Raw genomic sequence first — 14,104 nt, forward strand, 5'->3', positions numbered from 1 at the left:
CACATTTTGGCAAGTTACAGGAAAAAAAAAGTTTTAAAAATAAATTTTATCACTGTTTGCAAAGAAATCCTGGGAAAATTGAACGCCGGGGAGGTTAAGGGTTGCTATTTTAGTGGTTGCCATCAAATAGCAACTCTTAAAAAGAGAATGTAACACTTGGTGGTCACTCTGTAGGTGATTAGGCTCCTCAATGGAAGGAATAAGTAAACGCACACTCACAAATAGGGGTGGTGGGGGGGGGGGGGGGGGGGGGGGGGGGGGGAGAAATAACATCCGGCCAACTAAGGTGTAAAATAGGGGGAGAAGGCATTAAGGATAATGTATTAAAAATACTAAAATAGAGACATAGGTTGGCATACCTTTCTAGGCTTATGAGCCAGTTGAAGAAGGACTATTGGAGAATAATTATTACACAAGGGTAGACTACGCGTTTCGCTGGTTAGCCCTGCTTCCGGGGTTGGTAACAAGTTATGCCAGGGGCCTTGAATGAGTAAGGCATGAGCGCCTCTATCAACTTTCCAAATCTAATGCTTATAATGGGTGATTAACATGATGGCTTTCAGGATTTGCCTTGTACTGTTTCTGAATTACACAGATCAATAAAGTTTCTTACAGTGAGCAGCCAATCGGTTGAAATGAGCAACACAAACAGTTCATTTCTGCCACTCTGTGAAACTCGCCTAGATCTTACAAGGCGTTTTGGGTTTCCCATCCACTCACCTTTTCAGAGTGTTTGAACTGGCGCCAATACCCATCATACATGCGTCTTGTGGCTCGCTCAGGGTAACAGGTCACAGTTTTGATGTAAACCTTAAGGCTTCTCTCAAGTAACTGATTCACTTCCCCATAATCATAGTCATCGTACCTGAGGAGAAATCAGGTCAGAGAAGGTTAGCTTTGCAGCCAGTTTTCCTTGTGAGTGCTGTACTACAACCTGCTGAGACAGAGGCTTATTAAAAGTGGACCTGAACTTTTGCACAGGACAGAAGGAAAACAGAGAAATGCACACTGTGTGTATTTAGATAGTTTATCCCATATAATTCCCCCTCATCTATGACTAATCAGATCTGTAATTTGATCTCTCAGCTGTGTCAGCTGGATGCCTCTGCAGGGCAGCCAATTAGTAAACACGGGATGTTAACCCTATATCTGCTTCCATGAAAGCAAGAAGTAGACACAATGCAGATTTATATCAGCTGTAACAAAGAAATGTTTTTCTTTAAAGAGTATTATGCTGTTGCTTATCTTTAAGAGCAGAGAGAAAGTTCTGAGTTTAGGTCCGCTTTCATCATTATGCGTTACACCTGCTATTAAAATCGAGTGAGGTAAAAAGGGTGCAGCGTGTCCGAGAACATTCGGGCGCCGCCATAGGCCGTAATGTGAATTCTGGCTATGCGCTGAGTAATTTGGGGCAAGGCAAAAGACAGAGTCCAAACTACGATAATAACAGTGCAATTCAGCCGCCAGTGATAGCTGGTAGCCGAATTGTATCTTGCACCCACTGTACGGTGTCTTGAAGGGGAATAGTAATTAACGCCACCAGGAGATTTGCCATAGCAGGGTGAGACGTTTTTCGGGTTTACCCCGTGCCCAAATTTCCTGGCGCCCTTTTTACATGTATGCCATAAAATAGTCCATTTCATCTGTTATGTGCTTCTAATATCTGGTGCATACAGTACAATGCAATTTTCCATCAGATTGATGGTCAAATGTTGTGTAGTATAGAAATACTGAAGTGAAAGCATGACGTTTGTTTTAGTTAAAGTGGATTGTTTCTTTAAACCACTATCCAATTTTCCAATTCTGACAATATTGTATAACCAATACCCGGAGCACCTGCACTGAATAGCCAATCCCTTGCGTTCCCGCCACAAAACGACTAGCTATTACTATTTCATGATGTGCGCGCCAGCAGAGGAAGGGCCGATCACATGTAAACCCACCTGATTCCAAACATACAGTGAACATAATTAAACAAGGCTCTTCGCAGCATGGTGGTGTCCACGTCCTCCCGCGTGGCCATGGTGTGGTAGGTGAGATTGTAGACCATCCGGAACTTGTCGTCTAGAAGGTGGCCGATGTCAGAGTAGAGTCTGTTCACCAGTGAGAAGCCGTGGTCTTCCCACGAGTAGTCCTGCATCACAAAACCCAAGGAAGATTGCATTATAAAGAGAATACAGTAGGGCCCATATGCAATTCACTTTGTCTAGGAGATAATTTTCATGTTTCAAGGTACCTAAAAGTTGGTATCAAAAAGTATTTTCTTGCTAGCTGTTGGATAAAAAGGCATTTTATAACAAGGTGTGAAAAGATCACCTAGGAGAGAACTCAGGAGAAAAAGTGAACTGCATATGGGTATAGGTCATGAACGGATGGGTAAGACATAAAAGTACTTGGGAGTAGAAGTCATGGTTACCTTTCAAGGGATCCAAGCACCTAAATCTATATATATATATAAAATTGGATGTATGTATGTATGTATGTATGTGTGTATGTGCCGCGATCACGCGAAAACGGCTTGACCGATTTCAACGAAACTTGGTACACAGATCCCTTACTACCTGGGATGATATGTTCTGGGGGTCTCGCGGCCCCCCTGCACACGTGGGCGGAGCTACAAACAGCAAATCAGATTTCACCCAGTTAAAGTCAATGGACAAAAATGTAAAAGGCTGGCATTCTCACAGTTAATCAAGCCAGAGTCCCACACTTGGCACAGTTGGTCACTTGGTGACCGAGGGTTACAAATCCAGGAAAAGTGGGTGGAGCATAAAACAGCCAATCAAATTTCAGCCGTTCATTTTAAATGGGAAAATGTAAACTGCAGCCATTCTTAGGACTGTTAATCGCAGGGTTCTCAAACTTGCCACACTTGGTCACTGGGGTGAATGTGATTAAGATTCAAGAAAATGGGTGGAGCCTACAACAGCTAATCAAAATTCACCTATTGATTTTCAAGGGGAATATTTAAACTGCTGCTATTCTTACACTTTTAATGGCAGAGGCTTCAAACTTGCTACAGTCGGTCATTGGGTGACTGGGGTTCAAATTCACTAAAGGGGCGGGGCCATAAACAGCCAATCAGATTTCCTTGGTGGATAAACTGCTTCCATTCACACATTTTTGATGCCAGGAACCTGAAAGCTCTCAAACTTGGTAATTGAGTGACTGTGTTTTAAGGTTACAAAAAGTGGGCGGAGCCAAAACAACTTTTACTGGGAAAATATAAACTGCAGCCATTCTTACACCGTTAATGGCAGGGTTCTCAAATTTTGCACAGTTGGTCACTGGGTGACAGATTAAGATTTTGGAAGGTGGGTGGAGCATACAACAGCCAATAAAAATTCACCTTTTGATTTTCAAAGGGAATATTTCATCTGCTACCATTCTCTTATACTGGTAAAGGCAGATGCCTCAAACCTGGTACAGTTGGTCACTGGGTGACTAGGGTCCAAATTCACGAAGGGGTCGGAGCCACGACAGCCAGATTTGTTTATTTTTAAATGGGAATATACAAAGTATTGATACCAAGGACCCCAAAGCTGATAAACTTGATAATTGAGTGACTGTATGTCAAGGTTAGAATAAGTGGGCGGTGCCAACAACTTCATTTTTTTACATTGCAGGGTTCCCAAACTTTACACAATTGGCCACTGGGTGACTGGGATGAATATTCAGAAATGTGGGTGGAGCCTACAACAGCCAATCAAAATGTACCTATTGATTTTCAAGAGGAATATTCACATTGCTACCATTCTTACACTGTTAGTGGCAGAGGTCTCAAACCTGATACAGTCAGTCATTGGGTGACTGGGGTCCAAATTCACTAAAGGGGTGGAGCCACAAACAGCCAATCAGATTTGTTAGATTGATTTCAGCCATTCTGTTATAGGCAGGTTTCTCAAACGTGACACAGTTGGCCACTGGGTGATTGGGACTAATATTCAGAAAAGTGGGTGGAGCCTACAGCAGCCAATCAAAATTCACTTTTTGATTTTCAAGGGGAATATTTACATTGCTGCCATTCATGCACTCTTAATGGCAGAGGCCTAACATCTGCTACAGTCAGTCACTGGGAGACTGGGGTTTAAATTCTGAAGGGAGCTGGCCAAAAACAGCCAATCAGATTTGTTTAATTTCAATGGTAAAATGCAACTTATTGATGCTAAAGACCCCAAAGCTCATAAACTTGGTCATTAAGTGACTGTATGTCAAGATTAGAAATAGTGGGCGGAGCCAAAAAAAACTTTTTTTTACACGGGGAAATGTAAACTGCAGCTTTTCTTACACTGTTAATGGCAGGGTTCTCAAACTTCACACAGTTGGTCACTGGGTGACTAGGATTAATATTCGGAAAAGTAGGTGGAGCCTACAAGAGCCAATCAAAATTCACCTATTGATTTTCAAGGAGAATATTGAAACTGCAGCCATTCTCACACTGTTAATAGCAGAGGCCTCAAACCTCCTACAGTCGGTCGTTAAGTGTTTGGGGTTCAAATTCAGTAAAGGGGCGGAGCCAAAAACAGCCAGATTTCTTTGCTGGATAAACTGCTTCCATTAGCACAATTTTGATGCCAGGAACCCAAACGCTCACAAACTTGGTAATTGAGTAGTGACTGTGTGTCAATGTTACAAAAAGTGGGTGGAGTTAAAAACAGATTTTTCTGGGAAATTGTAAACCGCAGCCCTTCTTCACTGTTAATGGCAGGGTTCTCAAACTTAGCATAGCTGGTTACTGGGTGACTGGGATTAATATTCAGAAAAGTGGGTGGAGCCTAAAAATGCCAATCAAAAATCACGTCACTTTTCAAGGAGAATATTAAAATTGCTGCCATTCTTGCACTGTTAATGGCACAAGCCTCAAACCTGGTACAGTTGGTCATTGGGTCACTGAGGTTCAAATTCAGAAAAGGGGACAGAGCCTCAAACAGTGAATCAGATTTGTTTCATTTCATGGGAAAATACAAATTATTGATGCCAAGGACCCCAAAACTCACAAACTTGGGCATTGAGTAGTGACTTTGTGACCAGGTTACAAAAGGTGGGCGGAGCCAAAAACAAATTACACTGGGAAAGTGTAAACAAACTGCAACCCTTCTTACACTGTTTATTTCAGGGTTCCCAATCTTTGCCCAGATGGTCACTGAGTGACTGAGATTAATATTCAGGGAAGTGGGTGGAGCCTATAATAGCCAATCAAAATTCACCTGTTGATTTTCAAATGGAATATTTAAATTGCTGCCATTTTTACACTGTTAATAGCAGATGCCTCAAACCTGCTACAGTTGGTCATTGGGTGACTGGGGTTCAAATGCTGGAGAGGGGTGGAGCCACAAACAGCCTATCTGATTTGTTTAATTTCTATGGGAATATACAAACTATTGATGCCAAGGACCCCAAAGCTCACAAACCTGGTCATTGAGTGTTTGTGTGTTACGGTTAGAAAGTGGGCGGAGCCAACACCAGTCAAATACATACCCGGGCAACGCCGAGTCTACAGTGGGTGGAGACAAATACAAATTTCACTGGGAAAATGTAAACTGCAGCCATTCTGTTAATGGCAGGGTTTTTAAACTTCGCACAGTTGGTCACTGGGTGACTGGGATTAATATTCAGAAAAGTGGGTGGAGCCTACAAAAGTGAATCAAACTTCACCTGTTGCTTTTCAAGGGGAATATTTAATTGCTACCATTCTTGAACTGTTAATGGCACAGGCCTCAAACCTGGTACAGTTGGTTATTGGGTGACTGGGGCTCAAATTCAGAAAAGGGGGTGGAGCCACACACAGCCAATCAGATTTGTTTCATTTCAATGCAGATTGATACCAAAGACCGCAAAGCTCACAAACTTGGTCAGTGAGTAATTGTGTGTTAGGGTTAGAAAAAGTAGGTGGAGCCATCACCAGCCAAATACATACCCGGGCAACGCCGGGCAATCAGCTAGTATTAAAATATATAAAATGAACCTCCCCACCTTTTTATCCTGGAGGAACCCCGCAAACAATTTTTTGATCTCGAGGAACCCCTGCATTTATTTTGCAGGAGGCTGTTTATTTTACTGCCCCCTATTACACTGCCCTCCATTATACCGCCTCCTTATCCTAGAGCTTTTTATTAATGAGGTCATTATTCTGACCCCCAATTTAGTGCTGCTTTTTACAGTGCCTCCCATTATATTGTGCTCTATTATACTCCCCCCACAATGGGGGAAAATGCCAAGGAACCCCTGCAGAGTACTCAAGGAAACCTGGGGTTCCAGGGAACCCTGGTTGAGAACGCCTGTAAAAAGAGTGTGCTGTTGGGGGCATCAGCATTACTTGCCTACAGGTGCTTTTCCTCTGGCTGCCCCGTCCCTATGGGTTCTGCCGTCTTCCCCAGGGAGAGACCACAGCTGCAGTATTTTGAAACTCCCGGCAGTGTTTCACACCTCTGACCACCGCAATGCAGGTCGGGGGATGTAGTCCGTTTACAGGAGTACATCTCTCGGCATGCAATGGGACGGTCGGAGGCATGTGACAATGCCGGGATGGTGAACATCATATGGACAGGGTGGCTAACATCTTGTAGACCAGTAACGCTGATTCCCTCTCCCCCATGGCACCTTGTGGTATCTCCCTAGGGTGGTTAATCCCAAAGACCGGGGGGTACTGGGGGGGGGGGTGTCAGTGTAAAAGGAGCAGCATGACTTCTCAATCTGAGGATGTCTACAGACTGCTTACCTATTGTCACCTTTGTCCCACCCTCACACTCCAGGACTCCACCTCTTTCATATACTCCACCCTTTCCTTGCTTGCAATAAAGCTCTTTTTGATTTGAATTGAGAGCGTGTGGGAGACACAGACAGACAGACACGGAAAGGGAAGTAAATGTCATATACAGGCACAGCAGTCTGTAGACACGTACATGTGCTCGGCAACACACACAATTGCTCATGAGCCATTGTGTGTGTTGCAGTTAGCATTCAGTTCAGAGGCAGTAGGGGTGAATTCCCTGGTGGTGAGAGGTCCAGGGCCCACCCGCACTTCCATCTAGGTATCGCATGGAGGATGGAGGCCCCGGCCAGTGAAAGAGCCCCGGCTGTCCCGCCAACCAGTGTTTGTGACGTACATGTGCTCGGAACGTTGGCAGATGTTCCTCTCCCCTTCTTGCAAAATCTTTATATCCGAATCCCGGGTCTTCGATATAGCGGGAGGCGTTGGATATTGAAACCACATCATCATCGAAAGCTGTGAAAAGAAACCCGCAGGTTAACGAGAAGAAAACTTAGCAATGCCACCCAAACGTCACCATGATGCGGACACAGCCTATGACTTACATCATTTGAATTCAGACTGAACGCTACTTTTGTGATGGACTCTTTAAATGGTACTTGTCATTATAGAAAGCTGTTAGTTGGCATCACTGGGCATGTCAGATATGGTTTTCCACAGAGCAAAATACAATATACTGAAAAGGTATACAAACTACTTTACATCTTAGTATGGTGCAAGGCAAGTGATAAAAACAATGTACTTCTAAAGATTCCTGAACGATTATAGCACTTCTTAATTGTATTAAATAATCCCCCTGTCTGAACGATTATGATCTGAGAGGTATCTATCTTTTTTCCACATCAACCAGTGTATGGCCAGCTTGGTCACATCAACCAGTGTATGGCCAGCTTTAGATTATGAAAGGACATTGGCATATGATGGTTTGGAACTCCTGTGATGGACAGCGTGTAACAGCTCTCTAGGCTCTGTAAAGTGCTGCAGAAGACAGCAGCGCTATATAAATACACAACAACAACAGCTGAGACACTGAAGAGAACCTTGGCGAAATTCTTAATTAGGACTTTGTGAGCCAAAGAAGACACTTAATAACATTGAAAACAACAGATGTACATTTCACATTTTGAGCTTTGTTTTTGCCAGAACTTGGTCTATAAATTCATTCGTCAAGCAACACTCCATACACTGCAATGACAACGGTGAAAACTGGTTTTTAGCAGTTTTTTGCATCTTCTTTTAAAATAACAAAATTAAATATTACATGGATACAAGGATTTAGACCCTGTTCTATGCAGTGCCGAATGAAGCTCTGGTGGTACATGCCAGTCTTCTTGTCTTGTTGACATGTTTCTGCAGACCAGTTTGAGGGCACCTGTGGTAAAATGTCTGGAAAGAATTTCCCTTCAGAGCGCAGACAGGCTTGTGGCCCGGTACCAATGTGAGAAAGAGTAGAAAACTCCTCTGAAGCACTGAAGACTCCAATGAGGCCAGTGGCCTCCAAACACTCCAGAAGTTGGCAATCATTTGGACACTGGTGCTTGGTTATTTCATAGCTGGTGCTAACTATCTAAATGTGACTATACAGGTATAGATTACCACCCAATGTGGCAAACTGATCAATCCCTATCTGATCTGAACTTTCAACAATCTTAAACTCATCTTCGTTCTTTAATAAAATGATTTCACAAATCCAGTGTATACAAAACCCCCAATAAAACCAAGGCAAGCTCCCTCACCCTCTTTAGCTACTTGTTACTGCTGCAAAGTCCCATTCCAGACATGTATGAGATCTACAGAAGTCCTCTAGCAGGCGGGTATGCTCCAGACTGCAGCTTCCCATAACAGACAGCTAAAGGAGCCTGGTCTGTGCGGTGAGGAAGAGAAACTTGGATGAGCGCCGTGAACACGGACCCTAGACCATTCTCACCTTCTGGAGGACTTTTGCAGATCTCATACATTCCTGTGACAGGACTTTTTGCTGCAATAACAAAAGCCATCCCGAGTTCTGCAGCATGGTTTTGCTTTATCTCCTAGTATACCGAACCAGTGTTTTGGAAGGAAAAAAGCTGACACATTGGTACCGATTAAGAGATTTAGGTTTTCATCAGACTTGCTCTTAAGGTCTGGAGATGCCAAGTGTTATGAAATAGTGTCTATGTAGGAAGGGGAGGTGGGCAGCTGACGCTGATCCAGAATGGTGTTTGCTGTAACCAAGCAACTCTCCAGAGCGCTCACAATTTGTTTCTAAGCAAATAAAGAGAAAGTGTCTCCTGTATCCTTGCCCAGGCAGGTGGCTACATTGCGTAACTCGTGGAGCCAATTACCGCCGACTGACTGAACGTGACCTTGGTGGCGATCCTTAGACCGCTCCTTGCAAGCTGTCCGATACCCAGCGCCATATGGCTGTTGCTGGCTGCTAACAAGTGGGCGTTAATAGATTGGTCACAAGGTTGGCTTCACGCCCTCCGCTTCATTAACCCATCAAAACTGCATTTTACAAAAAATAGAGATGGATGCGAAAGTGCATATCACAGGGCAAAAGCAAAAACTCTCTCCCCAAGTTTCTCCCCAAAAGCCTACTCAGTGGCGGCTCGTGTTTAAATTTTTTTTTGGGGGGGGGGCTTACGATGGCTGGCTGGTGGGGCTCGTTAGGGTGATCAAAATCAATGTTTGTATGATGAGCTTTAGATATCCCTTTCCTAACTCAGGTGATAAAATTGAGGCTCACTAGTTCAGCAATGATAGGAACCAAATGGAAACATTGCAAATAGAACTCAAGATTCTTTTGAGCAGAGCAAATTGTCCAAATAATGAGGCCAATTATGAAAGATGTACTGTACTAGGCTAGTTGGCTGGCATGCTTTAATCCTTGCTTGCTAGCAAATTGCTTACTAGCAAGCTGCTCCTGTGTGTACAGATCACAGAACTGTATGTTACTGAGCAGGGGGACGGGGGGGAGGGGGGGGGGGGGGGACAATGCCCCAGCGTGCTTCAGTGCAGCGCTGCCCATGAGCCTGCTAGGTGTCCTAAAAGCCACCTCCCACTCCTAGGCTACACCTTCTCTCTACAGGCCGACACCAGAGGAACCGCAGCTGACTGGGAAGCAATTGCGCCTCCTACATCCCCTGCATCAAATCGCAGAATCCCTCTTTCCCATCAAAGGACTCACTGGAGGAAGAAGAGAGTTGCAGCCATAACAATTCTTTCCCACAGGGAACAAAAAGTAGTACAAGTGAACAGGACCTCTTTCTAATACAATACAGAAAAAAAGCCTTTGTTTGCTCTCTGCTAATGTGTGCAATACAATAATTACATCAGTCCTTAGCTGCCTGAAATTTCTGCTCTCCACAGAAGTAGGGTAACATGAGCCTCTGCTAAACCTTTAAAATGTAAAAAGACGACGTAAATTGATTTTTTAAAATAAATGAGCCACATTATTGAGATGCCCTGAGTGCTAAAAATGGTGCTTGGTTCACTTTAAAGGACAACTGTAGCAAGAGTTACAGTATGTGGAGGTTGCCATATGTATTTCCTCTTAAACAATACCAGTTGCCTGGCTGTGCTTCTGAGATATTTGGCTACAGTAGTGTTTGAATCACACCAAAAACAAGCATGCAGCTAATCTTGTCAGATCTGACAATAATGTCAGAGACACTTGATAGGTTTGATCATGCTTGTTCAGGGTCTGTGGTTAAAGGTATAAGAGTCAGCAACAGGAGAGCCAGGCAACTGGTATTGCTTAAAATTAAAGGCCACATCCGAGCACTATAAAAATAAAAAAAATCCACTTACGTGGGGCTTCCTCCAGCCCCTGCCGTCCTGTTCCCACACCGCAGCTTCACTCACTGATGGTGGCCCGGGATCCCCACTGCGCATCCGGATCTCAGTGCTGCACTGACATCATCCAGACTGTACTGCACAGGCGCAGTAGTTCTGCTCCTGCGCAGTACAGTCCGGATGACGTCAGCGCAACCAGTAATACGCATGCTGGAGAGCAGAAGAAGCCGACCCAGGGAGGTCGGCATCTGCACCGGAGGGGACCGGGAGCCACCGGAGCAGCAGCGAGGGCACAGGACGGAGGGGCTGGAGGATGCTCGAGGGAAGTGGATTTTTTATTTTTAGGTTGCTCGGACCTTCCCTTTAAGTAAATATGGCAGCCTTCACATACCTCTTGCTACAGTTTTTTAACTGCTTGCAGACCGCGTCACGCCGATGGGCGTGGCGGCAGCCCTAGGACCGCCTAACGCCGATCGGCGTAAAGTACTGGGGCAGCAGTTTGTAGGAGATTGCGCGCAGGCTGCGCGCGCATCTCCTACTCGGGGGGCAGAGATCCGCCCAGCCTTCAGTCTCCGAGCGACAGACGGCGAAACCGCCGTCTATTTACATGTACAGCACTGCGATCTGCAGCAGCACTGTACTGTCCCCCTGGGGCATATGAGAGCGATCGGCTCTCATAGGCAGAAGCCTATGACAGCCGATCGCCATTATTGGCTGGCTGGGGCGTGGGAGGGATTAAAAAAAAAATAAACACCGTGGGGGGGGGGGGGGGGGGGTGTAAACCCTCCCAGCAATCTTGCTGCTAGGATTTAGATGGGTTTATAGCACAATGATAAATTAATCAAGTAGAAATAAAAGAACAACAACAATGATTTAGAAAGTAGTTTAGTTAACATGTGCAGCACCCTTAGGGCTAGACTGGCACGTGCTGCAGCACCACTGATGGCTGAAGATCCAGCGTTGCTATCCTGGGAAAGTGCTGCCCATTCTGTGTGAAATGATGATGTTAGTGTATGGCGGGTATCAGCGCTGTGATCAGTAAACAGAGCTCGGAGTTAGGGTGTTAGCAGGAACCAGTTCTATCTCGACCAGGCGGAATACTCAGCCGTGATCTCTGTCTCCTGCTCACCGAGCTGCCAGCCAGCTACTGCAAGATGTCCAAAGGAGAGATGAGATCAGGATGATGCGCCACAAAGGGCACGTACATAAGAGTACTGGCTGCATCCGATTCTATAGAGCCATGCAAGACTCATAAGATGAGAAAGTCACAGCAGACAACAGGAGATGGCAACACAGAGCATACACTCACAGATGAGAACACTCAGTGTTTTCACTCTCAAGTGATTCCAGCACTTACACCTACAGGAAATAACCACATTTGCAGCATATATTCACAGGAAATAAACACTCAGAGCAGGCACTCACAGGAGATACGTGCATATACAGAGGACACCCACAGCAGACACAGGAAATGGCAACACCCAGCATACACAGGAGATGAGAACACTCACAGCAGGCACTCACAGGAGATGAGAACGCTCACAGCAGACACTCACAGGAGATGAGAACGCTCACAGCAGACACTCACAGGAGATGAGAACGCTCACAGCAGACACTCACAGGAGATGAGAACGCCCACAGCAGGCACTCACAGGAGATGAGAACGCTCACAGCAGGCACTCACAGGAGATGAGAACGCTCACAGCAGGCACTCACAGGAGATGAGAACGCTCACAGCAGACACTCACAGGAGATGAGAACGCTCACAGCAGACACTCACAGGAGATGAGAACGCTCACAGCAGACACTCACAGGAGATGAGAACGCCCACAGCAGGCACTCACAGGAGATGAGAACGCTCACAGCAGGCACTCACAGGAGATGAGAACGCTCACAGCAGGCACTCACAGGAGATGAGAACGCTCACAGCAGGCACTCACAGGAGATGAGAACGCTCACAGCAGGCACTCACAGGAGACGAGAACGCTCACAGCAGACACTCACAGGAGACGAGAACGCTCACAGCAGGCACTCACAGGAGATGAGAACGCTCACAGCAGGCACTCACAGGAGATGAGAACGCTCACAGCAGGCACTCACAGGAGATGAGAACGCTCACAGCAGGCACTCACAGGAGATGAGAACGCTCACAGCAGGCACTCACAGGAGATGAGAACGCTCACAGCAGGCACTCACAGGAGATGAGAACGCTCACAGCAGGCACTCACAGGAGATGAGAACGCTCACAGCAGACACTCACAGGAGATGAGAACGCTCACAGCAGACACTCACAGGAGACGAGAACGCTCACAGCAGGCACTCACATGAGACGAGAACGCTCACAGCAGGCACTCACAGGAGAGGAGAACACTCACAGGAGACGAGAACGCTCACAGCAGGCACTCACAGGAGACGAGAACGCTCACAGCAGGCACTCACATGAGACGAGAACGCTCACAGCAGGCACTCACAGGAGATGAGAACGCTCACAGCAGGCACTCACAGGAGATGAGAACGCTCACAGCAGACACTCACAGGAGATGAGAACGCTCACAGCAGACACTCACAGGAGACGAGAACGCTCACAGCAGGCACTCACATGAGACGAGAACGCTCACAGCAGGCACTCACAGGAGATGAGAACACTCACAGGAGACAAGAATGCTCACAGCAGGCACTCACAGGAGATGAGAACGCTTACAGCAGGCACTCACAGGAGATGAGAACACTCACAGGAGATGAGAATGCTCACAGCAGGCACTCACAGGAGATGAGAACGCTCACAGCAGGCACTCACAGGAGATGAGAACACTCACAGCAGGCACTCACAGGAGATGAGAACGCTCACAGCAGGCACTCACATGAGACGAGAACGCTCACAGCAGGCACTCACAGGAGATGAGAACACTCACAGGAGACGAGAACGCTCACAGCAGGCACTCACAGGAGAAGAGAATGTTTGGAGCTTGCAATCTCAAGAGATTCACAACAGACACTTACAGGAAATAACCACACGTGCACCATATATTCACAGGAAATAAGCAGACACATATACTTTAGTATCTTTTTTTTTTTTTTTCAATTTTCAGGTGTACCAACTACTTGTGTGGCTATCCATAAAGCCTGTGCAGTGGGCAGGACCTGAGGACAGGTTTGAGAAGCAGTGGAGCAGATTACAAGTTTGTACAGGCTGGGCAATCATACTGACTGTACCTTGCCAAATGTTGTGTGTCTGTATTATCTGTATCCCTCCCCTTTGTTTGTAGTATGTACTCTCCATGGTACCAAGGCAGATAATGGATTCAATCAATATTCATGTCAATAATCTAGAAGAGTCTTGTGTTACTCATCATATCTAGGCATACAAGCTGTACTCTAAAGGGGCCCATACACTGGTCGATTTCAGCCATTGCTCGATCGATTCTATGGAATTGATCGGAAATCAATTCTATCAAATCAGACGATCGATCGATTTGTGGACGATTTTGATCGATTTGATCTATTTGACAGGTATGGAAAATCTAGGTTGATCTGCTACTGGCAGCAGATTGATGGCCC

At 45.8% G+C, this 14,104-nt stretch overlaps 1 protein-coding gene across 2 annotated transcripts in view; it reads right to left on the reverse strand.

Moving 5' to 3' along the window:
- Positions 1-14,104, reverse strand: part of SESN3 (sestrin 3) — a 145,673-nt gene that overhangs the window by 14,149 nt on the left and 117,420 nt on the right. For both annotated transcript variants that reach the window (XM_068266836.1, XM_068266835.1), the window contains 3 exons: positions 7,107-7,225; positions 1,944-2,134; positions 721-865 (listed from right to left, as the gene is read on the reverse strand). In XM_068266836.1, the coding sequence (XP_068122937.1) occupies positions 721-865; positions 1,944-2,134; positions 7,107-7,225 (455 nt within the window). The remainder of the gene's footprint in view (positions 1-720; positions 866-1,943; positions 2,135-7,106; positions 7,226-14,104) is intronic.

The sequence above is a fragment of the Hyperolius riggenbachi genome, chromosome 2 (genome assembly GCF_040937935.1).
Source record: "Hyperolius riggenbachi isolate aHypRig1 chromosome 2, aHypRig1.pri, whole genome shotgun sequence".
In the NCBI taxonomy this organism is placed as follows: domain Eukaryota; kingdom Metazoa; phylum Chordata; class Amphibia; order Anura; family Hyperoliidae; genus Hyperolius; species Hyperolius riggenbachi.